Below are 27,558 nucleotides of genomic sequence, written 5' to 3'. Positions count from 1 at the left end.
TTTTATAGGAAAAAATTCCCTGATAAAGCCACTCCTGGGCACAGCAATGGGGGAAATTTCCTCCTGCAGGCATGACAGCTTTGGGAGGAAGGGAAGGAAGTGGCTTAAAGGATAAAAAGCAGTTAGTATTAATATTAGAAAAATAATCAATGCCCACAGGCATTAATTAAACCTTCTCTTCTCCTGTGCTTGCTGTTTTGTGACTATACATTGACTACAGCCAGGATGTTTATGCTTTGGGCTTCAATGGTCATGGTCATCCTTGATGTTGTTTTGAGAGATTTCATCTGACACAAATGCTAGGTAGTCCATAAAAGCTGAAACACACTTTGACTATCTATTTAAACTCTCATATTGAAAACAAAAAAAAACCCTACCATGAACTAAGAAGTTAAAGAACAAACTAGGAAAACATACCTACAGTATATGGACAAACTGTGATGGTCTGTAATATATAAAGAGCCTATACCAAAGCAATATGAATATATTAACATCCTCAAAAAAAAGGGACAAATGAGGTATATGCATGACAGATTTTTTAAATTGTAGGAAGAAAGTTCAAAGTCATTAGTAATCAATAAGAGTTTTTTTCCATTTCTTTTTTTTAATCATGGAAAAATTTAAATATACATGGTATTAGAGAGAATAGTACAATGAACCGCATGTACCCATCTTACAACTTCAACAGCTGTCAGCTCATGATCAGTCTTGCTTCATTTCTGTCTCCATCCACCATCCAGATTATTGTGAAGCAAATACCAGTCATTGATACATTTCTTCCATATACACAAAGAAATGGATTTAAAACAACAGGGGTATTGGTGAAAGTGGCAAATACTAAAAATAATGACAACACACAATAGTGGAGTGGCTACCATGGAAGAGATGCTCTACTATGCTGCTGGTAGGAGTATCAGTTGGTCTAAGTTTTCTGGAAGACAGTTTGGCACAGAGTATCACAAACACTTAAAAATGTGTATTCCCTTTGCCAGGTGATTCTACTTTTGGGAATTTACCTTAAGGAAATGATAGTTATTTGCATATCAATTTATCTTTAAGAATGTTCATTAAAATGTTATTTGAGGGGGGAGGGTATAGCTCAGTGGTAGTGTATGTTCTTAGCAAGCACAAGGTCCTGGGTTTAGTCTCCAGCATCTTCATTAAAAGTAAATAAATAAGCCTAATTACCTCCCCCCGTCAAAAAATGTTATTTATGATAAAAATTAAAAAGGATCTAAGGTCCAGCATCAGAGAAATAGTTTCATAAATTATAGACCATTCAGATAAGAAAATACCAGACAGTTACTGCAAATTATGTTGAAGATAAATACTAAATTAGAAAATATTTATAATATATCAAGTAAAAAAGAAAAAGTTCATCAAATAATATATAGCATATGATCCCAGTTTGGTTAAAAATTATAGGTATTTATAGGAAAAAGATCGAAGGGAAATACATAAAAATGATAATATGGCTGTGTCAAGGGAATTTTTATTTCATCCTTTATGTGTACTTTGTTCCAGATATTTTACAGTGGACTTGCATTGCTTTTCTAATCAGGAAAGATAATCATAATTTAAAATATGAGTTGTAAATATTGATGAGAAGGCTGTGTAATGTGGTTTGCCCTGAGGCTCTGTACTGCCTAGAAATGGCCCTGCTGACCAAAATAACATGTTAGGGAAGAGAATTTTCAGTGTGTTACAAAGAATGTTCCAGGCAGGGAGAGGCAGGGAAGCAAGGATGGCAGCTGGAGGGCGGCTGCCCTGGACCAGGAATGAGGGCAGGGGTCTCATCCAGAGGGGAGTGTAAACTCAGTCTCCTCTCTCAGCTTCCCGTTCTTCCCTGTCCTGGATCCAGTTCTGGGGGGAATACTCCAGAAGGTTAGGTCAGAGTTGCAAGCTGGCCCCAAACCCCTATTCTGTTGGCCTCTAGCCTGGGTTAGGGTAGAAGGAAAAGGGCTAGCTAGCAAGCTGTCTGCTTTTCAGAAGTATCCCTTCACCCTGTGGAATAGTTGGGGACACTCTTTGTACCCAAAGGTGACCGCAGCAACAGAAGTGTTTCCTGGCTTGACTGTGCACCAAGTGGCCTTTTCTACATCAGGCTCTTGTCCTCCGTCTACTCTTGTGGTTGGGTTCGAAGCCCTCGTTGACTCCTTTCCTCCTTTACGTGCCCTGGCTGGAGTGGCATCTCAGGCTGGAACAGTTTCCATACAAGCAGAACTAATCTTTGGATTCTCCCTGGAGCAGGTAGGGCCCCAGAAATGCCTCCCCAACAAGGCTGCCTCACTGGGGTAGCCAGCATGGCATGGCCCAAATATGTGAGCTCAGGAACCGAGGCATGTCCTCTGAACCACAGCATACCTGGGAGGCAGGTGTACAAAGAGTAAGACTGGGCACCTTTAGTGCTCACCTGAGTGTGCCTGGGCACACATGAGCACATCACGTTTCCTCTGTCTCCTGCTAGGGGAGCTTCCATACGCTTTTTCCCTCCCTCTTACCCTCTCTGAGAAGTCTAAGTGGACAGAGGGTCCACTCTGCGTGAAGGCTGGCAGAAGAGCTCTTTGTATGCTGAGAATTCTTTGGGGAGCCTCGAGAGCCACCCTGGCCTCCTACCATAAGATGGCTTTGTTGGCCATACACTGTAGACTTACTCATTTTTATTTTCAATCCTAGGATCCCAAAACATCTCAAGTCTCTGACTGATGTTTTTTTATATTTCCCTGTGCTATACAGTAGAATCTTGTTTATCTATTCTACAATTTTGAAATCCCGTCTATCCCTTCTCACCTTCTGCCCCCTTGGCAACCACAAGTTTATATTTTGTGTCTACGAGTCTATTTCTGTTTTGTATTTATGCTTTGTTTTTTTGTTTTTGTTTTTTAGATTCCACATATGAGCGATCTCATATGGTATTTTTCTTTCTCTTTCTGGCTTACTTCCCTTAGAATGACATTCTCCAGGAGCATCCATGTTGCTGCAAATGGTGTTATGTTGTCGGTTTTTATGGCTGAATAGTATTCCATTGTATAAATATACCACGTCTTCTTTATCCAGTCATCCGTTGATGGACATTTAGGCTGTTTCCATGTCTTGGCTATCGTAAATAGTGCTGCTATGAACATTGGGGTGTAGGTATCATCCTGAAGTAGGGTTCCTTCTGGATATAAGCCCAGGAGTGGGATTCCTGGGTCATATGGTAAGTCTATTCCTAGTCTTTTGAGGAATCTCCATACTGTTTTCCACAGTGGCTGCACCAAACTGCATTCCCACCAGCAGTGTAGGAGGGTCCCCCTTTCTCCACAGCCTCTCCAGCATTTGTCATTTGTGGATTTTTGAATGATGGGCATTCTGACTGGTGTGAGGTGATACCTCATTGTAGTTTTGATTTGCATTTCTCTGATAATTAGTGATATTGAGCATTTTTTCATCTGCTTATTGATCATTTGTATGTCTTCCTTAGAGAATTGCTTGTTCAGGTCTTTTGCCCATCTTTGGATTGGGTTGTTTGGTTGTTTCTTCATATGCAAGTTTTTATGTGGACATGTTTTCATTCCTCTTGGGTATATACCTAGGAGTGAAATTTCTGGGTCAGATGATAACTCTGTATTTAACTATTTGAGGAACTGCCAGACTGTTTTACAGAGTGGCTATGCACCATTTTACATTCCCACCAGTAATGAAGGAGAGGGTTCTGATTCTTCTGTGTCATCACCAACATTTGTAATTACTTGATTTTTTTTTTAATGATAGCCAACAGGGGTATGGAGTGGTATCTCGTGGTTTTGATCTGCATTTCTCTATCATTAATGATACTGAGTATCTTTCTGTATGCTTTTTGGCCACTTGTTTATCTTCTTTGGGGAAATGTCTTTTCAGATCCTTTGCCCATTTCAAAAATGGTTATCTTCTTATTATTGAGTTGTAAGAGTTCTTTATAGATCCCAGATACAAGTCCCTTATCAGATAGATGATTTGTAAAACTTTTCTCTCTTCCGTGCATTGTCATTTCACTTTCTCAATGGTGTCTTTTGAAGCACAAACGTCATGATGTTTCTTATTCATTAAAAAAAACTTTTTTAAAATTTCTTTTTTTAGTGGAGGTACTGGGGATTGAACCCAGGACCTCGGGCATGCTAAGCACACCCTCTACCACTGAGTTATACCCTCCCCCTGCTTACTCATTTTTAACTGTGGTCAAAACAGTCAGAAATGATGAGAGGCAGGTAGGTAAACACGTTCTAACTCCGTTCATCAACAGTGGATCAGCTTGCAGGCAGCCATCACGTGGTCCATGTTTGATAAAACTCCAAAATGATTCCAGACAAATGGGGGAGGGGAACGTAGGTTAGGTCCTTTATAAACAGCCTGAGTTCAGTGAAACAGGTTGGCAGGTCCAGAGAGCAATTCTCAATGCCAGAGACCTCATGGGTGTGGATGGGAAACCTTCCCAGCACACGGTTCGAGCTCTCCTGAGGTTAGCCAGAGAAGGAAGCCAAGACTGGCTGTTTGGGAGGATGCATTTTGCCCAATGTCTGTTTGAATCCATGCCTGGGTCTGTGTGGAATCTCCGAGGGTTTTAGCAATGCAGCCGTGTCTGGTGGGCTCAGAACGAGCTGCTGTGAGAAGGGAAGAGTGGCCTGGCAGGGAAGAGAGTCTGAGCCTTTCTTGCCGTTGGTCTTCTCAGGTGCAAAACGTCAGGTGGGAAGGGAATGCTCTCCTTGCACCTGGGCATTCAGAAGCAGCAATCCTGAGCCAGCCCCCTCCTCCACGCTGGGGGGACTGTAGAATTCTGATTGGCACCTTCCAGAGACCTACCCTTCTCAGAACCGAAAGCAGCTTTTGCTGACATCTGGCCCTTCTGGGACACTGATATTTTTATTTATAAAATTACACTCTCATCCCCAAATAGATTCTTATTTTTAACAGCTTGCTCCCTTTGAGGGATGCCTCAGGCTCCCAGCTTTGCTCGCTGGCATCTCCTTCTAACCCTGCAAAGAGAGAAAGCCCCTGGCCTGTGCTGGAGCAGAGAGGAGGGAGGCTGGCCAGCCAGGGAGTCCACCAGCTCTGTCTTCCCTTGCACAGTCCGAGTTCTGCATTACTCTCCTCCTCTTCCTTTATCAGCCTCAGTCTGGGAAGAAAAACTTCCAATTAGCAGTGATTTACCCAGACTAATCCCCCTGTGAGTTACTCGGGGAGGAAAGCAGGTAAGAAATGGTGCCTGAGGATGCCTTGAATCTCTCTTCCCCTCCTTCATCCATCCCCTGTCCATTCTCTCAGCCAAAGTCTCTCTTGCGTCTTGTCTTTCAGCTGCCCAATATGTTTGGTGACCTTCGGTCCACATTTATTGCCTTGATGATTGGATCCTATGCCTCCTCAGCAGTCACCTTCCCAGGAGTCAAGGTGAGGGTGTGTCTGAGCAGAGGCCTCTCCCAAGACTCTCTCAACCCTCTCTGAAGAGGGAAGTAATTGTGGGTGCCCGGGGCCGGCCCCTCCCCCCACCTGCATGGGAGGATGCACCTGGGTACCTCGGAGTAAGAAGAAACCCGCTGAGCTTGGGGAGGAGAGGGGGGATGGAAAATTCAAGCATGTGACTTTAGGCTGCCTCTGCATTTCTGGGCTGGGGGAGAGACAGTGGAGGGGGTGGGTGTTTGTCGCTGGTCCTGAGTCCAACTCCAGTCCCCCCACCCCCAGATCTGTTGTTGTTGAACTGTTGCTCTCACTGCCAGAGCGCGGCTCTTGGCCAAGTTGGTTCAGCTGTTTCCCTCCCAGGCAGGATTCTGAGCCCGTGGAAGTCACATAGGGTCAGGATGGAGCAAACACTTCACAATCCATCAGTCCCAGTTCCTGCTCTGAATCCTGTTGCTCCTGAAGGGGCTTCTCCCTGCTGTGGCACCAGCCCCAAATAAATCCCTTTTCCTTTGGTACAAGGAGGAGAGGCCATAGAGGAGGAGAAGGAGTCTCAGGCATGGGCCTGCCACCCGGGAATCAAGGTGCTTGGAGGGTCTTGGGCCAGCCATCCTGTGGACTTGAGGGATTTCAGTGTTCTTGGTGCAGAGGAGCCTGCAAGTTCCCCCTTCCTCCTCTTCTCAGTGTCTAACTGCCGGTCCCCTCTCTGGGGAGCTGGCAGCTGTCTGCCACTACTCTGCGATCTCTTGTGCTGGAAATAAATGATTATAACAGGCCCGGCGGCTTCCCACCTGCCCGGCCCAGCACTGAGTCTCTGCCAGGATCACACCCACTTCACCCCCACCACTACACCATGAGGGTGCAGGCCAGCATCACACCCATTTCACAGAGGAGCAAAGTGAGACATCCAGCTGTTTATTCCTCAGGTATTTCTTTGGCATCTACCAGGTGTATGCTTCAAGGCACTAGAGAAACACCAGTGGACAAGGCTAGGTTCCTGTTCTCAGGGAGCTGGACAGATAATGAACAAGGAAATGAATCAAGAAGTCAAAAACCTCAGCCACAGCTGTTCACTGTGAGCTGGTGATGTTACAGTGATGGGCGGTCAGGGAAGGCCTCTCCAAGGAGATGACAGTAGGTCCAAGCTGGAGGCACGGGGGGATAATAACATGCCAGAGCAAGCTGAGGTTAGTGGAATGCAGGATGTCTGATGTCCAAACACCCAGGCTGACAGGACTGTGCCTCCCCTCACAGCTCAGTGCAGGGAAAGCAGGACAGCTGGGTGCCCACTGCCCATGCTGGCTTTCTTCCGCTAACTCTGCCCCCTGCTCCCCTGCCCCGACCGCATTGTGCTTCTCAGGTCATCTATGACTTTGGAGCCTCCTTCATTGTCATCCTCGTGGTCTGGGCCGGCTGCTCTGGGCTGGTTTTCCTCAACTGCTTCTTTAACTGGCCCCTGGAGCCCTTCCCGGGACCTGAGGACATGGACTACACGTAAGTGGACCTGTTGCCCGTCCCCATCCCCACCCTGGCCAGGGGACTGGGCAGCGCTGACGGACATGCTTCTGTGGCCTCCAGGGTGAAGATCAAGTTCAGCTGGCTGGGCTTTGACCACAAGATCACGGGGAAGCAGTTCTACAAACAGGTGACCACGGTGGGGCGCCGCCTCAGCGTGGGCAGCTCCATGCGGAGCGCCAAGGAGCAGGCGGCCCTGCAGGAGGGCCACAAGCTGTGTCTGTCCACCGTCGACCTGGAGGTCAAGTGCCAGCCTGACGCCACAGGTACCTGCCCTCACCTCCCAGGCCTGCCTGAGACATTAGCAGGGGCATCTCCTCCTACACCTACACCCACATCCCCGCAACAAGGAGGGGGTGGCCAGCCCAGGTGGGGAAGTCGCAGCCCCAGCCCCTCACAGGTACCAGCACTGTCTGGGGGCTTTGTGGGTATCGTCTCCTCTCATTCCCACCACTTAACCCCAAAGGGCAGGTGGCACCATCCACGCTGGCTCACAGATTAAGCCTTAGAGAGGGTGAGGGATTCACACAGTGTGTTTCACACAACTGGATAACTCAACTCCTACCCCCGCACCGTCCGTCTCATCCAGCATGGAGTGATTTGGTTGGCAAATCAGGCTTCTGACACTGGGCCCCTGGATGGGGGGTGGGCTGTGGGCCGTGCGGTGCCACCTGGTTCTCCCTGAACGCCCGCCTCTCCCCACAGCGGCCCCCTCGTTCATGCACAGTGTGTTCAGCCCCATCCTGCTGCTCAGCCTGGTCACCATGTGCGTCACGCAGCTGCGCCTCATCTTCTATATGGGCGCCATGAACAACATCCTCCAGTTCCTGGTCAGTGGCGACCAAGACATAGGTAGGTGGCCCTGGGCCCCAGCGTGCAGCCCCGCAGGAGGGCACCCCAGAAGTGGTCTTCGCTCCTGCCCACCTGAGGTCAAGCCTGCTGCCTGGCCAGCCGGAAGGTGTTCAGCTGGGCTGGGCCAGCAAGGCTGTGAGATGGCAGAATGCAAAGGCCTGATTGTCAGAGCCATTTCATCACTGCCGGCCCCAACTGTTCTTTCATGTCCCCATCAGTTTCCCGGTTTAGGAGGGAGGAGAGGACTAAAATAACTACTTATGTTTGGGGTGTGGGGTTGTGTTTTTCGTTGCCTGAGGGGGACGGTTGACGTGTGTGTCTGTAAATGAAAACACTGCACAGAACACGGTACTCCACCTGAGAGCTTGTTGAAAGACGATCAGTCAAGCCCAATGCCAGGAATCCTTCTGGAGACCGCAGGGGCGGCGTGTGGAGAGGGTGGGGGCCGGGCGGCTGCGGCTGGAGACTGGGGCCCTGGGCCTGCTCTGGGATCTGTGCCCTGAAGTGGGAAACAGGGCCAGGCGGAGCCTTCCTTGTGTGTGTAATCCAGTCCCGGCTTGTTACTTCTGGTAAACAAAACTGATAATTCACATGCCACTTTTCCAAAAGAAACACAGAAGGGCTTCGGCTGATTAGAGGTTTTGATTCCACAAAGAAAGTCAGTGCTTCCTCGGGGCCTGAGCTGAGTCAGCTTTAGTCATCCCTGAGCGGGACAAACACATTTGGTAAATCCTTTTTATTGGCAGTCTCACTGGTGTGCAACTTTTTGGTTGGTTTAATTGTTCTTCCCCAGGGGAGAGATGCCCGAGGCATTGTTAGGAATCAAATACAGTTTTTAAAGAGGGTAAGAAACCCAAACTGAAAAAAAGGGAAACATGACAAAGGAGCACAGATCCCCTTTCAGATACTCTGAAAATGGGTATTTGGATGTGAAGCAATGTGGAGAAACCCTGTGTGTCATTGCAAAAACTCATATCAAACACCGAGATAGAAAAAAAAAGCTATTTAGTTTTGTTTAGTCCAGTGTTATTCCCCTAAATTTCTTCCACAGGAACCCTTTGATTATGTAACATTTATTTAAACCTGTGCACCACAGTTTGGGGCAAACTGATCTATCATGTCTATATACTCTGTGTTATAAACCCTCCAGCCCAGAGAGGTGGAGACCCTGACATGTAAAGAGAAAGGTCCTCACTCATCCTTGGAAGGCAAATCTCCCTGCTGCTGAGTCATGGCCTTTTACTGAAGTTCTTTGAGAAATCTTTTGCTGCCCAGAAGGCATTTTTTCCAGCTGCTTCCCACATGCAAAAAGTCATTTCAAGAAGTAGAGGAAGTTGGGCCAGGAAATTCGGGCCGCAGCTGACGGGCATTGGTTTTTCCCTTGCATAAGCAGTTGTACCTGACGTCACACACACACACACACACACCACACACACACACACACACACACACACACACACACACACACACAGCCATGCCCAGAGGGGTTGCTTCGGGGTCAGGGGGCCATAGGTGGAGGGAGACCAGCGCTGGCTGGTCAGATACTTTGGCTGCGTGCGGGGTAGGTTGTCCTGCACTTGGAAGGAACCGGGACCTAGAGGCACAGGTTCTACGAGGCCTTCCACACCGCTTCCACATCATGCCAGGCCTGACTCACCAGCCCACCTGTGACAAGGCACCAGCTGCACATGACTGAGGCCCCAGCAGACAGGAAAACATCAGCAAACACCTGTGCAGGGCCTGCTCCCACCTCCACCGGGCACTCTGAGAGTCAGGGCTCAATGGGAAATGGCACATGTGCTGGGCCCAGGGCTAGCTTTCCTCCACGCCCCATCTCTCTAGAACAACCTCTGACATTTCGGCTGCTAACCTCCCTCCTTTCTGCTTTTTCGCTTGTGCTTTCTTGATGCAGTGATGGCTAAGGGTAAGCAGGGGGCATTATCAGGAAACCGGCAACATCCCCTCCCAGCCAGTCTCCATTCAGCTGAGAAACACCTCTCCTTGAACTCGGAACATTCCTTTTGGCCAGGACTGTGGGTTGGGGTGGGGCAGTCAACTTTCAGCTTGTATTTGCCTGAAAAATCCTATCATAATTTTAAGGCTCTTTGAAGATTGAAGCCTTTACGTCAGAGCCCCTGTAAGTAATGCCTTCCTGGTATATTTCTAGAGGCAGAAAGCTAGTGGCCAGTCGCACACAAAGCCTCAGTCCAGGCATTGGTAATTCTGTGGTTCCCAAGTCATAGAGACTTCCTGGAGCTTCTAGGGGAGGTCATTGTGACATACTGGATTTCATTAGCTGTTTCTTGGAAATAGAAGGGGACTTGGAGAAAAGAGTAGAGTGGCCTGCCCCCTGCTCTGCCTCTGATTTCAGAGGTTAAGGTCTCCGGGCTCCACTCAAAACCCACAGTGACAAGAGGGTTTCTGGGGAAGACCCCAGAAGAGCTCGTGGGGTCGCAGGCTCTCCCCAGCGCCTGCCCCAGGCCTCTGCTGGCAGCACCCCCTGACGCAGCCCATCTTCCTCCTCAGTTGGCCTCTACACCTCCATCTTTGGTGTGCTACAGCTGCTCTGCCTGCTGACAGCCCCTGTCATTGGCTACATCATGGACTGGAGGCTGAAGGAGTGTGAAGACGCCTCTGAGGAGCCCGAGGAGAAAGACGCCAACCAGTGCGTAGGCAGGGCCCTGGCCCCCAGAGGAAGCAGCCCCTCAGGTCACAGGATGGGGGGGTTAGGTTTTAAAGTCAGCACTCACTCAGCTCAGCATCATTTTGATCTGTTGCTTCTCTATGAAAGTTATTTGGTATAGTGAAGTCTGGGAAGCTGCAAGCTAGAAGAAAGAATGACAGAAACCAGGGGAAGGTCTGTGTGGATGACTGGCTATCAAACCATTCTACTTTGAGGGCCGCACTCAGTACACACCAGGCAGACATCCTAAAGCAGTCCTGTTTGCCCATAAGATCTACTCCACTCGGTGTGAGTAGTAAACTGCTATAACCTTCATATGTGTTAATAGGTTTGTTCGTGATTGTGAGAATTAAACAAGGGACCGGAGCCCTACTTTACAGAAGGGTTGGGCTCTGAGATCAGAGGATGAGTTATATGCTATCTTCTCTGGCTCCACCTTAATATAATAAGCTACTCTTTATTGATTCAGGCCCTGTGCCAAGCACTTAATGCACCATATCTCAGGTAAGCCTCACAACACCTTGATGAGTTATACCCATTTCACAGATGAGGGACCTGAAGCTGGGTGTTTGAGTGGTTTGCCTGAGGTCACATACTGAGGAAGTGGTGGGCCTGGGCCTCCCTGCATACCTCCAAGCACTTGGCATTCATTCTTGGATGTCGTATAATTGTCTGTGGGTTGTCCGTGTGGGTGGTGAGACTCAAATCGGGAATAGTGAATTCACAAGGAAATAATTACAGAGAATGCTCTGTTATCTAGGTCAGGTCCTGCAGCCAGCAGGCTGTTTGTGCCCGTTCCAGTTCCATCTCTGCATACTCTTTCTCCTTCACCCCTTCCTGCCTCCCAAGGGGAAATCCACTCCCTCCCTTGTTTGGCTTCTTATCTGGTTTAGTGTCAGCTCCCTGCAGGGTTTGGGTCCCTCAGTCTTCACTAAAGCTGTGCAGCGTATCTGACCTCTCTGCTGAAGTTCACACTCAGCGCTCAGTCCAGAGGGTGCAGGGGTGTGTCCCTCGTGCTGGTCTAGCCCCCACAGACCCTAACACGTGCTTGGGGGTGGTCTTTGAGTCTTGTATTGACCACAGGCTGTGATTCCCAGAGCCTGACTCCTGGGAGAGCCTGTTCTCCAGGGAGCCTCCAGCTCCTGTGTGTGTGTTTCCACAGAGGCGAGAAGAAACAGAAGCGGGACCGGCAGATCCAGAAGATCACTAATGCTACGCGGGCCTTTGCCTTCACAAACCTGCTGCTCGTGGGCTTTGGGGTGACCTGCCTCATTCCCAACCTGCCTCTACAGGTGGGTGTGGGGTGAGGGAGCGGCCAGGTGTGGTTTGGGATAATGAGGCTGAAAGGTGTGTGACATGTCATTGGGAGCCATCAGCAAAGAGAGCGGTGACTTTTCATTCATTTACTTCAATCAACCCACCAGCCAACCAGCCTGCCATGATTTACTAAGGGCCCCTTACCTGCCTGGCTCTGTGCATGGTGCTGGGAGTGAGCTGTAAGTGAAACTCAGGTTGCCTTTTCCAGAAGACTCTTCTCTGTGAAAAGTATATCATTCCACTTGGTCTTTGGGCATCTTGCATGCCACGAATACCATCATCTTACCATTTGTGGAACCATGGGGTGTCGTTGTGTGGCTGCTTGTTTTGCATTTGCTCCAGCAAATGGAATCTGATGTCCAAAGAGGTCTGGCCAATCAGTGGTGTTGGTGGGAACATCCGCTCCTCTGGTACAGGAGTGCCGCAAGGGAAAAATGATCGCTTGGCATCTGGGTTCAAAAGTTCAGTTCCTCTGCACAAGATTTCCAAATGCTTTTGGAACCCGACTTTTGGCAGAGAGTTCGAGAAAGGTAGATTTTGTTACCTGCCTGGTTCCACCCTTAGGTCCATGAACGTGTTCTAATTCCAATCCCCAAGTTTATGAACTTCAAAGGGATACAGGTGATGGCATTGCTTCCTGATGCGTGTAGCCCAAGTCCAGATGGTATCTTGGGCCAGGTCCAGGAGGAAAGCAAGAGTCCCTTCCTTTCTACAAGTGGCCACATGTAGAAGTATGTTGAACAACCAGGTGTGCACCACCCACCGGTGCTAGCATGTGTATGTGCCAATGCTGTGTGTACAGCAGAGGAAACCAATGGAGACTCATGCCAGTTCCAGATGGGAGTATCGTTGCATCTCTGGTGCCCTCCCAGCCTGGTGGTGACCCTCTCTGCAAGACCAGCTGACCCTTGTCCTGACCCCCTTGTCCAATCAAAGGGCAATGCTCAGTGGGGAGGGTATAGCTCAAGTGGTAGAGTGCATGCTTAGCATACATGAGGTCCTGGGTTCAATTCCCAGTACCTCTTCTAAAAATAAGTAAGTAAAACCGCCCCAATAAATAAAGTTAAAAAAAAAAAAAAAGGGCAGTGCTCAGTGAGGCCAGTCATCTGCTTTTTGTTTTATTTAGTTCTTACTGAAAGACAAGTTGTAAGTCAGCAAGGCATTTGGAGCAGAAAGGGGGAGCCTCCGCAAGTATGCGTGCACATTCGGGCAGTACCCTTCTGCAGCACTGCAGAGTAGCCCCCACCTCCACTGCCCACATTCCTGGAAACGGGGCCTGGCTGCTGAGCCCAACGGCAGGGCTGTGTGCAAAGAGCAAACAAGGGTTCTGGTGGCAAAGTGGACAGCTACTGGCTCTCAGGAATCGTTAACAAGTACTTCTCAGAGCTTATTAAGCCTGCTGGCAGTGACCTTTCCTTAGGAAAGCAGAGCTAGAGGGGAGGACAGCCATCTGCCCGTGGGGCTGGGTGACCAGGCAGGGAGAACTCTGGGCACAGTTGTCAGGTCCACAAAGGCAGAGGTCGTGATCAGTGACCAACTTAGTGCTATATGAACTAAGTGTATACATATATACACTTAACAACAGACTCCAGATGGGGTCAGGGCAGCGGTGAGGGGAGCCCTGATTTTTAGTGTTTGCCAGTTTCCGTGGTGTACGTGCTCTCAATCATGGCTGATCTCAACCAATGTTGAAAAGAGATACAGTAACACCATCAGGTAATATTCTCAATAGACCTCTGAAACCTTAGGAGCACGGATAATAGCAAAACAAAATAATTAGGATGTGATGAGTTTTGAGTATTCATTAACTTTGTTTTTAAGGTACAGTTGACCCTTGAATAGCACAGGTTTGAACTGGGTTGGTTTTTTCCAGTGGTAAATCCTACAGTACTAAATGGTCCGTGGTTGGTTGAGTCCTCGGATGCAGTTACAGTGGAGGGTCGGTGCCCCTAACCCCACATGTTGTTCAAGGGTCAACTGTAATTTGTTTAATTGTATGTTTATTAGTTTGTTAGTTGTGACTGTGTTTAACAACTGGGTCTCAGAATTCTTGATAGCTCAGGAATTGGCCCTGGAGGGCTGGTCCAGCTGACTCTGGGATGCCGGTCCTCCTATTGCTCAGGACCCCAGGAGCTGTGGGGCGGGGAGACAATGTGAGGCCCTCCGTGTCTTCTGCTCACACACTGCTCTCCCTCCCTCAGATTCTCTCCTTCATCCTGCACACGATCGTACGAGGATTCATCCACTCTGCCGTCGGGGGCCTGTATGCTGCCGTGTAAGTCCTGGGAGCTGTGGTGGCCTGGTGGCTGAGAGTAAGGGAGTGACCTGAGGGAGGTTCCTGGTGGGACTGAGGTCCTGAGGAGGGCCGTCTTGCCCACTTGTGGTTATCCTGTTGCCTCAGGAGACAGGTGCCAGGGCTTCTGTTGGGTATATCAGGGGAAGGCCATACCTGTCGAGAATGTGTCAGTGGGTAGACAGTTGGGTGCCCACAAGCCCTGGCATTTAACACTAAGTCAGTCCCCTGGCCAGGGTCAATGCCCCATATAGCTTGTTATTGCCCCGGAGGCCACTGCTCAGCTGAGTCCTGGGGATGCCCCTGGCTGCTCATGCGAAAGGCAGGGGTGGGGTCTGGCCACCCACAGCTAATTGATGACCTTCAAGTGGCCTTCAGCAGCAGCAGTGACACAGATAACTGAGCCCAGAACTTACCTGACAGATTCTACCCAGGGCCTTTAAGGGCCTGGTTCTGCCCATAGCCTTCTCAGGCCTTGGCTATAATGAAACCTGCCGCCTTTTCCCAGAAGCACTACATGCCTAAGGAACCACATTGTTCCCCCTCCTCTGGCCAGGACTTGGCTCAAAAACTGGAACCCAAACACCATCCACTGCTTCTCTCTGACCAGAGACCAGCCCGACCCTCGCTAGGAGCCTCTTCCTGCCTCTGGGGCCACCATGCCTGACAGTTGCTAAGATTTTGCCAGAACTCCCTCTCCCTTCCAGCAGTATCCCATGAGGGTCATTCTAGGTCTGTGTACACCCCCTCCCCGCCCCAGGCCTAGAGGAAGTTGCGGCTGCCCTGGCAGAGTCTGAGGGAGTCGGCAGAGAGCTGTGATGCTGTGTTTCCGTGATTACACAATGCTCCTCTGGATGAGGGTGCAGCCGAGCCAGGCCCAGCCTCCAACCTGCTCCCTGGGCCAGCTTCCCAAGCCAGACTCCTGGCACTGCATTTTCCACTCAGTTGGGCCAGACACCCATGGGCTCCGGGGCACACCTAGGCGGGTTGGGGTCCTCCCCGGAGTCTGGGGCCTTGGGCTGGTCCAAAAGAGAAACTCACTTTGCAGAACTGCTCAGCCGAAAGTAATCCAGGGATGGGCGCCTACTGTTCTCTGAGGCTGAGGAGCATTTGGGAAGCCGAAGAGTGGCCCCTGTGGTGACAGGTTCTCTTCTGCCCTGGCAGGTACCCCTCCACGCAGTTTGGCAGCCTCACAGGCCTGCAGTCCCTGATCAGTGCACTCTTTGCTCTCCTGCAGCAGCCCCTGTTTCTGGCTATGATGGGTCCCCTCCAAGGAGACCCTCTGTGGGTAAGAAGGGTTGGGGGGCAGTGTGTTATGGGCATCTACCCTACTCTGCTGACTGGGATCTGGGAGCCCACTCAGAGGCTTTCAGAACCCCGGGGACGGCAATTTGGAACTTTGGTTAGGATTGGTTCAGGGACCCTTTGAGAAGGGGCAGGAGGGGCAGGAGGAGGATAGTGTTCTTTCTGGACCTGATTTTGAGGCAGATAGAACCGAGTTGCTGTCCCTGCTCCTCCAGCCAAGGGCCAAGATTCTTAACCAGGTGCTATAAGTTTGTCCCAATCCCGCTCCCCCACCCTGCCTCCTAGAGATTCAGATCAGCACGTTTGAGTGGCCCATGGACAACGGGAATTCTGATGCTGGAATGTGGAGCGGCAGGGCCTTGGACCTCTTGAAACCTCTTGTTTGTTTCTCCTCTCCTCTCCTGGGACCTTCTCCCTGTTCCCAAACATGAGTGTGAGGAAGGGTCTGGAGCAGGGCTCTGCAGAGACCACAGCCCCCATCTGGTCCCTCATCCCTTGTGATGGCAACTCCCATCCCTGCCTCTGCAGGTGAATGTGGGGCTGCTTGTCCTGAGCATGCTGGGCTTCTGCCTCCCCCTCTACCTCATCTGCTACCGGCGCCAGCTGGAGAGGCAGCTGCAGCAGAAGAGGGAGGACGACAAGCTTTTCCTCAAGCTCAACGGCTCATCCAACCGGGAGGCTTTTGTGTAGCCCCTGCCACCTCTGAACTGCGGCCTCCCGCCCTTGCTTCATGACTCACCGATGTCCTCCTCCTCACCCTAGAGGACCTCCACGCACCCCCAGGATCCTCTCCTTCACTGTGTTGGAGTCCACACTCCTTCTCAGGCCCTGGTTCTGCCTCGGAGCTCTGCGGTGGAAGGATGGGTGAGGGCCCGGACAGGTGATGTTCCCACTGCCGGAAGCAGAGGCACCCTGGACATTGCTCTCCACCTTCGAGGGGTCCTGGAGCATGGGCTCCAGGAGGAGCCAGGAGAACCCCGGCAAGCAGGCTCTCTCCCCCAAGTGTCTGGTTTCTGCCTCTTGCCAAAGCAGAGGGGCCTGCCATCCACTGCCCACCACCTGCCCCTCGGCTGCATGTCCACCGACCACGCCTGCCTGAGGACAAAGGCTTGCACTGTCTGCACCCCCTCGCCTGGCCCCTCACCTCCTCCCCTGGCCAGTCTGAGCTGCCTGAGGAAGGAAGGACCCGCTTCCTGTTGTTGGTGCTAACTCCTTTGTGATTCCAGCCCCCTGTGGCCTGTCCGTGGCCTGTCCTCCTGTTCGAGGCCTGTGGAGAAGCTCCCCTGGCTTAAAGCCTGGAGAGGGGATGGAGGGCTGGAAGGTCTCATGTGGCTCAGGAGCCGGGGACAAGGCCGAGCAGCAGCCTCTTCCCTCCTCCCTCAGGGCCTGATCTGGGAGCATGAAGCCACTGCTGTCCTCTGTCCAGTCTGTGACCTGAAGGGAATTTGAGGGGCACCAGCAGGGCACGCGTGCGCGTGCGCGCACACACACACACCTGTTTTTGTTGGGGTGGGGGTGGCTGACAGACATAGAGGTCCAGGCCTGGGTGGGGAGGTTAATTTGTGAGAGGCCTGGGATTTGTGTAGTGTGGGCTGTGTGTATGCGTGCTGTGAATGAGAGATGTGTGCGGGGTGGCAGTAGGTTGTGAGCTCTAGGTGTCTGCCCTTACCCTCCCAGAGTAGCACCCAGGAGCCAGTCTGGCTCAGGGCGGGGAGTGTGTCCCGGGCTGCAGGGTCGCAGCGCCCTCTGCTGGCAGACTCTCCCAGGGCCCTGGAGCTGTTTACCAGGGAGAGGCCACCCTTCCTCTGTCAGGCAGGCCTGGCTTCCTGACCCACTCACCTTGACTGCCCTCAGAAATGTGTCTGAGACTTCCTGGGAGCCCTGAGAAGGGTGGGTTGATTTTTAGGTTAATTGTTTTGTTTTGTTTTAAGTTTTATCAGACTCCTTTTTATAAAGCAATAAATCCATTTTCCTCCTTGTAAGGGATGCCCCTTCTAGCATATCAGTTAATGAATACATGTTCCTGTTTTGAGCTTGAGAAGGAAAGGCAAGACAAGACTTTCTTCTCCTGACTGGCCCAGTGGTACCCTGCTTCTCACCATCTCTCGGTGTGATTGCTGTCTTGGGAGGGGCAGTGGGCAAGGAAAAGACCTTCCTCCCCCACCTCACCCCACTCCCCAAACAAACTGGGCCTGTGGGGACACCTTAGAAGTGTGGCCACCCCTTCTCTGCTGCTTATCCCAGCCACACAGGCTAATCCTGACCCCCTTTGATCCCTGCTCAGATTTCCTCACCAATCAGGTACCCTGAGGGTTCCTCCTGAGTTCAGGACACAGAGTGACCCCAGAGAGCCTCAGGCTCAAAGAAAACAGAGCCAACTGTGGTGGGAGGAGTGGGCGGACAACAGGAAGGGGCAGACCCAGGCCCAAACCCCAGCTTGGCCGTCACAGTCCAGTCCCTTGAACGCACGTCATCGCTCTAGGCTTCATAAGCAAATACTTGTTTTAAAAAGAGAGAATGAGATCCATGTTTCACAAAACATTCCTCAGAATGCTAGTTCTGGGAGATGTTAACGTTATTTTAATTCTTAAAAGTTTTATAGTCAGATTTGGGAAATGCTGAGATAAGGTCAAGTGAGTTCAGCACTAGTGGACTGTGTGGCTCTCCAGGCAGGCGTGGTGTGCAGCTGAGGAATGATTTTAACTATCAGCCTCCTCCACGTGTGGCCCAGGGACCACCTGCGGCAGGAGCTTCTGGCAGCTTGTTAACAATGTAGCCTCTGGGTCTTGCCTCTGACCTCGTGGGAATCTAGAGTCTCCACTTTGCTAAGCCCCACCTGGTGGTTCTGGTGGCTCCCCCAATGTTTGAGACCCACTGACAAAGGGGAGTGCAGCTGGGGAGGTGCTGATTGGCAAGGGCCCTTCCAGCTGGGAAGATGTTTTGAGGTTGTGGTGCCCAGGCCCCACCGAGGTGGCAGCTGCAGCCTCTTTCCCCCGTCTACCCTCAGGACGTGTGCACTTTGTGGGAAGAAGCAGGCATTGAGAAACCAGGATTCAGGGTGGAAGGTAGTCTAGGGCCAAATAGTGTGTGGCACTGTTAGAGGCATGAAAATGGGAGCAGGGTACCAGGTGGGTTGGGTGCCACACGCACCCCTAGTCCCATGTTTGTCATTTTGCCCTGACTGTACAGGGTGGATGGGTTACATATTTTCCTGTTGCTGTTGAATCATGCTGACAGTTCAGGGATTAAATAGATTACTATCTTCCCTACTTTACAGCTAGAAAAATTGAGGCCCAGGGAAGTGGAGTAACTTGCTCAAGGTTAGAGCTGGGACTCACATTCACATATGGTTTTTTTTTTTTTTTTTTTTTCATATATGGTTCTTAAGTCACTGGAGCAGCCAAGACCCTATAGACCAGGACATTCCATTTAGAGTGGCAGGCCCAAGGGCCACCAGGCCTTGAGATCAGGGTGAAACAGCCTGAGGATGAGAAACAAACATAGGCATGGTCTCCGTGTCTTGGAGCCAAGAGCTTCCTTGGAGAGAGTTGGGTGAGCTCTACTTAGTAGAGTCATCTTGGTCCTAGAGGCTGATGGTAACTTGGGGGATCAAGTCTCTGGTTATTCCAGCCTCAAAGGTTTGCCGTGGGTTGGGGAGGGGACCACTGGCTGATCAAAGGCAGTGGGCGCCATGTGGCCTCGGCCCTCTGTCTTCCCCCTCGTCCTCCAGGCTCCTGGTGGGAAGGAGCTGGAAGTGATGCCTGGCCCTGCGGTTTCAGTCAGAGCAAGGAGCAGAGCTGTGCCAGCCTCAGGAGTGTTGCCAGGAGCCCCGCTCTGCTCTAGTCTACCTGGGCTTGAGTCTAGGGGTTCCTTTGTGGTTGGCTTCCTCCAAACCCCCCAGCCTCTGCCTGCAGCTCTCACTCTTGGGCCTGTTCTAGGGAAAGTGCCAACCTTTGTAAAGGCCACAGATGGGGTTGTAGGTTGTGGGTTCCTTTCTGCTTTGCTCCATCTCCTTCCTGTCCTGTACCCAGCCTGGTGAAAAGAACTCGAGCCCTCCTCGTCCTGGCCCTGGGCTGCAGTCTGAGGAGGGCATCACACTGCTGCGGGCCCTAAGCACACTGAAAGTGGGGAGACATCCAGTACTGAGGGTTCACGTGCAGGACGATCCCAGACAGCGGCACAAACATTCAGCCCAGTGGAGTTTTTGATGCAGTCGACCTTGGTGAATTGAAACAGATATGCAGCAGGGGTGGGTGATGGGGAGGGGGTCCAGCTGAGGGCCTCCTATGGTGAGGGGCTCCTGTCAGCGCACACTAAGAAGTTTTAACAGGTGGGCTTCTGGGGCTGTTGAAGCAACAGCTCCCCTCTGTCTGAGGGGGAATACAGTGGGATCTCATGGGTTCTGGGGCAGGAGGAGCCTTAGCTGTGGTGTATTAAGGATTAGGAGCCCAGGACCCCCAAAGTGAGGGTGTGGGTTTTCCACAGGCTGCAGCCCAATCCTGGGGTGGGGGACAGAGCCCATCCCCTGCCTGTGCCCTGACTCATTCCAAGCCCTGGGGTGAGGACACAGTGCCAGGAAGGAGGTACAGCATCCTCCCCGCGGGTGGCCTACTGCAGAGCAGGCCTCTCCCCACTGGCGGCAGCCACTACCTGTGCCCTTGGACTCTGCAGGCAGCATGTCCTGCCCTGAACTTAGTGCTCCTTAGCCTCCTAGGGCTGCCTCTGGCAGCTCCCTGCCCCTTGACCCTTCCCTCCCAAAGTGAGACTCTTTTCCTGTACTGAGGAGGCAATGAGGGGAAGGGCAGTGGTTAGGGGCCACACCACATGTACTGTCTCAGTGACTTTAGGCAAGTCTTGAGCCTCAGTTTCCTCATCTGTAAAATGGAGGTAATACCCTCCCTGGGAGGCTAAGTGAACACGGACGTAAAGCAGTTGCACATTATTGTCCCTGGCATTTAATAGGCACTTAATAAGTTATAGCATTATTTTTGTGACCTAGAGGAGTGCAGATAGCACAGGGAATAAGGACCATCCCCACCCATGTAATAGGACACCTACTTTAGGCAGCTCTGACAGGACAGACTTGTGGCCAAGTAAAGGAGGTGAGGGCTGTTTCTGCTGACCCCTACCCTTCTCAGAACCCCCTCTTTAAGCAAAAGCCTTAAGAAGTTATTTCCTTGCTCACCTTTACATCTTTCACGTGCTGGTAAAAGACTTGGCCAAAACTCAAGATAATCTCTAAATGGTGGATGTCAGGTACTGTGACCTGCACACCACCTCCTTGTAAAACCGCTTGGCTGTGCCTCTGTGTGTTTGTGCATGTGTGTGCGCACGCGTCAAAGTCTGAGATGTATTCCGGGCACGTCAGGTGTGAACGCGTTTGGAGGAGTGTGTGGAAGGGAGCTTGTCTGTGTGCCTCTGCATGGATGAGGAAGAGGGAGTGGGTCTCGCCTCATTGAATCCCTTTTCGTTGCCGGAAAGACTTCGGCAGGCCCTGTCCAAGGACCTAGCCCAGACCCTCAGAGTGGTGCCTGAAGGGTTAATCTCTTCTCGAGTCAACCAGGGTCAATGCAGTGTCACTGACAACTCACTGACCCTGACTATTCCTGGCCCTTTGCTGTTTCTAGCACCTGGCTTACTTCTTGGCATACAGCAAGCACTCAATAAATGTCTGCTGAGAATGGCTAAGAACTGCTTCCTCCTTGGCACCAGTGTCCCTTTCTTTCTGAGTCACCCATCCTCTTGCCCCTTGTCTCTTATCTGTCATTCATCTGAAACGTGCTCCCTGACTTCCATCCATCCCGTCTGTTGCCTTCGCCATGGCCCAGCTTTGCTGATTTGGCCAGCCTTCTGCACTGTCACTTGAAGAGCTGGGGGAGGGACAGAGCAGAGAGCCTTTTGGGTGGGAAGCCCAAGGCTGCTTGTGGACTCTGGTTCTCAGGCGAGGGCTCATCCTTGCCCCTTTTCTTTTGTCCTAAGACAGTGGTCATGGGTATGCCTGCTCTTACAAGTTCCCCACCAACCTGGCCACCTTCCTGCCAGGGGCAATAGCAGCAGGAAAGAGGAGCCACTGGGCCATCCCAGAGAAGCCGCAGGGAGATCCCCACCACCAGGGAGGGAGAGGAAGGCCTGGAAGTCTGAGGCCTGGCTCTTCACCCTGTTGTGGTGGAGGGAGCTTGGGGTGGATGGTCTCAGGGGCCAGCTGGGGAAGGGGTGAGCCGCCGGCCCCCTGCACAACAGCCAGGAGGTGCTAGATGGATGTGCATGGGGATATGCATGGATATGTCAGGATTGCAAACTCAAAACCCGGGGCTCTGCCACAGCCCTTTGTTATTAACTTCATTTTCCCACTTTTGATCAAGACGTCACAGAGAAACACTTCTCTAATACAAGCAGAGCCACAGCATGAACTCTGGGGTGATACAGGGGCAGCTAGACCTTGACCTCCGTGCCAGGGACACAAGAGGTCTTGGTGGGGACTGTGGGGACCTGGAGGCCACAGCCCCATCTAGCAGGACGGCCTTGACACAGCTCTAACCAATTTCGGCCGGTGGGAACGAGCCCAGCGTTGTCTGACCTGATTTTTTTCGAGAGAAGCCAGAAGTCCTGAGTTTTATATAAAATTCCCAATTTTCAGATGCTGGATCAAAAAAAAATTTTTTTTTAATATCACAGCTGTTCAAATAGTTCTTCACTCTGTGCAGGCCAAACACTGTCAGAGGCGGGGAGAGAAGAGAGGAGGTAGAGGACACCTCATCTCCTAGGTGCCCAGAGTCACTGCTGTCTCCACTCCAGCAGGTGTTATGTCTGTCTTGTATTAGACTTTGGCCCTGCGTGGACTGGGACCTTTTCCTTTCCACTTTTGTCTCCCCCCGCCAGGTGCATAATGAATGCCATTGAGTGAGCAAATTGTTAAACACACTAGTCTGGCTTCCAGACTGACCAGCAGTCCCTGTTTAGTGACAGGGAATCATCAGGCCCAGCTCAGGGCAGAGCCAGCCACCCGCACAGGCCCAGGTCCCTGCCCACGGCCTGGCTCAGAGGCAGGCTAGGCAGCCGGGGTCACACATTGTCTGCTCTCTGTCTGTCTCCCTGCTAGAACTGGGGACTCTCCCTGAAAGCGCGCACACAAGCTGCCTTGGTCACCTCCATACCGCCATGCCTCGGGTGGTGCCTGGCATGGAACAGCTGATCAATAAATATTTGAAGGTTGAAATTCAAAAAGAGAGAGACAGAAATAAACCGAAAAGAGGCTGAAATAGACTGAGACAGAGGTTAGGAGAAAAGCATGTTCTCACCAGCCAGGAAGGGATACAGAGCAGAAGATGGAAAGAATGAAATACAGTCTCCCCGAGATACCCGGAGATGGGTTACCGGTGTGGCTATGACCAAGGCAGTAACAAGGGCCAGCCAGCCAGGAGCCACTTCGCAGGAGACAGAACTGTAAGACGCACAGACTCCAAGACAAAGGCAAGAGAGAGAGAGCAAGATGGAATAGAGAAAGAGACAAAGAAGGGAAAGGGACACAGTGCAAAGGGAAGCTGAAAGAAACACCGGCTGAAGATGCATTACCCAGAGTGACAAAGACTGAGATGGTAGGGATGGAGAGAGACAGAGAGGGAGACACAGAGGGAGGCAGAGAGAGGAGAGACAAGAAGAGAGCTGCAGAGAGACAGAGAGAGAAGAGAGAACGGGAGAGGAGAGACAGAGGGAGAGTTACAGAGACACAGGGAGAGAGGCAGCAGGGTCTAAGAGAGCAAAGAGATAGAGAGGGAGATATAGGGAAGAAGAGACAAAGATACAGAGAGACTTTAAGAGGCGAGATAGAGAGAAAGAGAGACAGAGATACAAAGAGATGGAGGGGTGAGAGAGAAGGGGTGGGTAGATAGAGAGATGAAGAGAAGACAGGTACAGATAGAGGGGGAGAGAAGGAGAGAGACAAGTGAGACAGAAAGATCACTGGGACACTGGAGGTTCCCTTCCTTCTGTCCTGTTCAGCCCGGCGCGTGGAGAAGTAGCTTTGAGGGGCAGTAATGTCCACCCCTCCTTCCTCCCAGCACCCCTTCCTCTGGAACAATAATATGGAAATGTGCCACTCTGCATGAAATTGCTTTTTACACATCGCTTTGTCCACTGATGCCCAGCAATCCCGAAAGGCAGCCATGATCACGGTCCCCATTTTACAAATAAAGGAGCTGAGACCCAAAGAGTTTAAGCAACTTGCACAAGGTCACACAGGTAGGAAGCAGTAGGGTTGGGACTCCCGGGCACCAGGCATCAGGGGGGTCTGTTCCCACAATGGGACTGTTGGCTCACAGCAGGCACACTGAGAAAGCTGTGGCCCCTGCATGTAAGGCCTAATTCTTATGCACACCTGAAGCAAAGCTTCATAGAATAAGAGATGTAAGAAACAGAGCAAGTGAAAACCAAAAATGTGGGGGAATAAATGCAGACCTTGTTCAGACACTTAATGTATTTATAATAAACTATGAAATAATATTTTTAGATGATTAGGGAAATCTGAATATGAACTGCATATGAGATGAGATCAAGAAATTATTAATTTTGTTCAGTATGATCGTGGCCTTGTGGATTCGTAAGAAAACATTCACATTTCTAGAATGTACACAGAAACATGGAGGGCGGAGATGTCTGAGATCTGTTTTAAAATGTTTCAGCAAAGAGATGAAGCAAGAGTGGCCAAATCTCCCTAACAGGGGATTTCTGTGCGATGAGGAGTGGGTGTTCCTTAAGGCCCACGGGATGGAGTTACAGTTCTTGAACTTGGCACTCAAGTCCCCACACTCTGTCCTGCCTGTGTGTGTGCCGGCCACATACGCCATTCCTGCTGCGACCAGGGGCTCTAGTCGCCTCCCCACCCGCCAAATTCCACCCGTGTAGAATCCTGCCTCTGCACCATTGCAGATGGTCCTTTCCCTCCGAATATGCCATTCCCCTTTCCTAGCCGAATCTGGCTCAAATTCCCCTTATCCAGAGACACTTCCTACGTCTCTCCAGCCCAGAGCCCTCTCCTGGGACCCTCCCCAGCACTGTTCCTTGTGTCACACATGGTCACTTTTATGGCCACCTCGAGTCACTAGGTAGTTTTCTGCAGGTACAAGACCTCCTCCTCAGGAGCGCCTCCAGATAAGAGACTGTTTCTCAAGTATTTTAATGGCTGTTTCATTTTTTATTTCCCCTAGTGCCCCGCACAGCCCTCCAAGCTCCCTTCTCCCAATTGTTTTTTTTTTTTAACATTTTTTATTGATTTATAATCATTTTACAATGTTGTGTCAAATTCCAGTGTAGAGCACAATTTTTCAACTATACATGAACATATATATACTCATTGTCACATTCCTTTCTCTGTGAGCTACCATAAGATCTTGTATATATTTCCCTGTGCTATACAGTAGAATCTTGTTTATCTATTCTACAATTTTGAAATCCCAGTCTATCTCTTCCCACCCCCCACCCCCTGGGCAACCACAAATCTGTAGTCTATGTCTATGAGTCTATTTCTGTTTTGTATTTATGCTTTTTTTTGTTTGTTTGTTTTAGATTCCACATATGAGCGATCTCATATGGTATTTTTCTTTCTCTTTCTGGCTTACTTCACTTAGAATGACATTCTCCAGGAGCATCCATGTTGCTGCAAATGGCGTTATGTTGTCGGTTTTTATGGCTGAATAGTATTCCATTGTATAAATATACCACGTCTTCTTCATCCAGTCACCTGTTGATGGACATTTAGGCTGTTTCCATGTCTTGGCTATTGTAAATAATGCTGCTATGAACATTGGGATGCAGGTGTCATCCTGAAGTAGGGTTCCTTCTGAATATATGCCCAGGAGCAGGATTCCTGGGTCATACGGTAAGTTTATTCCTAGTCTTTTGAGGAATCTCCATACTATTTTCCACAGTGGCTGTACCAAACTGCATTCCTACCAGTAGTGTAGGAGCGTTCCCTTTTCTCCAGTCTCTCCAGCATTTGTCATTTGTGGACTTTTGAATGATGGGCATTCTGACTGGTGTGAGGTGATACCTCATTGTAGTTTTGATTTGCCTTCTCTCAATTCTTATTTAAGTCTCTGCCTAAACATGGCTTCTTCTCAGAGTCTTCCCTGACCACCTAATGAACACCGTCTCCCTGTTCAGCCTCTTCATAACGTTCGCCTCTACTTGAATTTATTTCTGTGTTTGTTTATATTCTGCTTTGCCCCAGTGAACAAGGGAAGGATCTTGTTTTTCTTGGTCACCCCTGTGTCCTGAGTGCCTAGAAAAAGGCCCAGGACAGGGACAGGAGCTCTTTATTTATTTATCTTTTAATTTAACAGAGCTCCTGGGGATTGAACCCAGGACCTCATGCATGTTAAGCATACGCTCTACCACTGAGTTATTTCCCTCCTCCCTTAATCATTATTTATTGAGTGAATGAGTAGATGTAGTTTTGCCAACTAGACTGTAAACTCCAGACAATAGGGATCGGTTACTTCCTAGAAAGAGTCAGCACTAGGCAATTATTAAATAACTATTTCTTGTTATTATGTAGGAGAAAAAACTCTATGCTGAGGGGCCAGGGGACCAGGATCCAGGCCACTCATTTGATCTTGGACTTTGGGTCATAATGTCTCCTCTTTTGGTCTTCCCTGGAGGGGGTTGAGCTTGGGCTTGGATTTCTGGGGCAATCCACTCTCCCATCCTAGGCAGATGTTGACAGCCAACAAGTGCAATATTTGGCTGTCCTGGGGCACCAGTCACAGCTTGATGGCAACATGGCCACCTGCTCCACTCTCCCTTCCCAAGTCTCTGTCTTGGGCAATTCGCTTACCATTACCTGGGTGCCCCTTGAGTCCAAGGCTTGAGTTGTTACAGAATGTAAGTTCATGTGCCCGATGCACAGTGAAGCCAAACTGACACATCAGACTTTGGAACAGAGAAAGGTTTATTGCAGGGCCAAGCAAGGAGAACAAATAGCTCGGGCTTAAAAACCCCACGGTTTTCTGGGAGAAGTGTTTATATGCAAAATTTGGGGTGAGGGCTGCAGGGTGTATGACTTCCTTGATTGGTTGATGGTTAGGTAACAGGACAGTGTTCCAGGGATGTTGTGAAGTTACCATCCTCCACCTGGGTGGAGGCCTTAGTTCCTGCAGAAGAACTCAAAGATATAGCTATGTATACTCCTCGAGGAGGAACCAAGACCCTGCCCCAAGACTGCCCTATTGTTTCTTGACTATTCCTCCCTAGTTTCTGGACTCCTTCCCTTCCCTGATTAGCAAATGTTTGAATCTGCCCTTTGGAACGTGGGGAAGGTCTGGGAGGCTGAACAAAGCCTACTTCGTACAAACAAGAAACAGGGGACAAGGAAAGGATTTGTACCGGGGAAGGCCCCACAGAGCCTCTGTCTGCCTTCCCCATGTCCTCCTGAAGGCAGTGCTGTCCACCTAGGCTCCCAGTCCAGAAAACTGGTTAGTTTTCACCTCTCCTTTCTCATTCTCACTCTGTCAGCCAATTAGTCAACAACTCTTGCTGATTTTACCTCCTGAGTTGCTCCTGAACCCATCTCTCCTTTTTTCTCCCTTTCCCATCACTGCCACAGTCCAGGTCCCCTGGACTTCTGCAGAGGCCTCCTCACTAGTCTCCTTGCCTCTGCTCTGGTTCCCTCAATCCCCTTTTCACCCAAATGTCAGAGTGAGCCTTCAAACACCAAACCTGCTTAATGCCCATAAATGCCCGCTCATGCCCTTAGGATAGACTTCACACATCACACTCCTGGAACTGCGTCTGGCCCCAACCCTCACCCCACCCCCAACTCCTACAGCTCCTCAGCCCCCAAAGTCACACCCTATCACTTCTTTCAGTTCCCTGTAATGCGCAAGCTTGCCCCCTGGTCTCCAGCCTTTGCATTTACTGCATGGTACCCCTTCCCCTCCCAAGCTCCTGTAGAGCTCAGTTTAGAACCTCCTCCTCCAGATTGCCTTTGCTGACTGCTGACTACACCTCTGGGCTGTAATCCCACCAAACCGGTGTTTCACCTTTCACAGCCCCTTTCATCCTAACTACCTGGCTGTCCCTCCACCCACCCACCCACCTCCCCTACTTGACCTTGAGTTCCCTAAGGGCTAGATGGTATCTGTCTTGTTCACTCTCTCAATAAAAACACAGATTTTGATACACAGCAGGC

The 27,558-nt window shown here is 50.5% G+C and overlaps 1 protein-coding gene across 5 annotated transcripts in view; it reads left to right on the top strand.

Moving 5' to 3' along the window:
• The window catches only part of SLC43A2 (solute carrier family 43 member 2), a 39,658-nt gene extending 18,593 nt beyond the window's left edge, over positions 1-21,065 (top strand). For 3 of the 5 annotated variants that reach the window (XM_074343216.1, XM_074343217.1, XM_074343220.1), the window contains 9 exons: positions 5,311-5,403; positions 6,770-6,903; positions 6,988-7,190; positions 7,630-7,776; positions 10,303-10,441; positions 11,622-11,751; positions 13,978-14,051; positions 15,234-15,357; positions 15,903-21,065. In XM_074343216.1, coding sequence (XP_074199317.1) covers positions 5,311-5,403; positions 6,770-6,903; positions 6,988-7,190; positions 7,630-7,776; positions 10,303-10,441; positions 11,622-11,751; positions 13,978-14,051; positions 15,234-15,357; positions 15,903-16,064 — 1,206 coding nt within the window. In that variant the 3' untranslated portion in view covers positions 16,065-21,065. The other 2 variants (XM_074343218.1, XM_074343219.1) reach the window with 2 other exon arrangements.
• Positions 21,066-27,558: the final 6,493 nt, after the last annotated feature.

Source organism: Camelus bactrianus, chromosome 16 (assembly GCF_048773025.1).
Source record: "Camelus bactrianus isolate YW-2024 breed Bactrian camel chromosome 16, ASM4877302v1, whole genome shotgun sequence".
Taxonomy (NCBI): domain Eukaryota; kingdom Metazoa; phylum Chordata; class Mammalia; order Artiodactyla; family Camelidae; genus Camelus; species Camelus bactrianus.
This window is presented reverse-complemented; position numbering and strand designations above follow the sequence as displayed.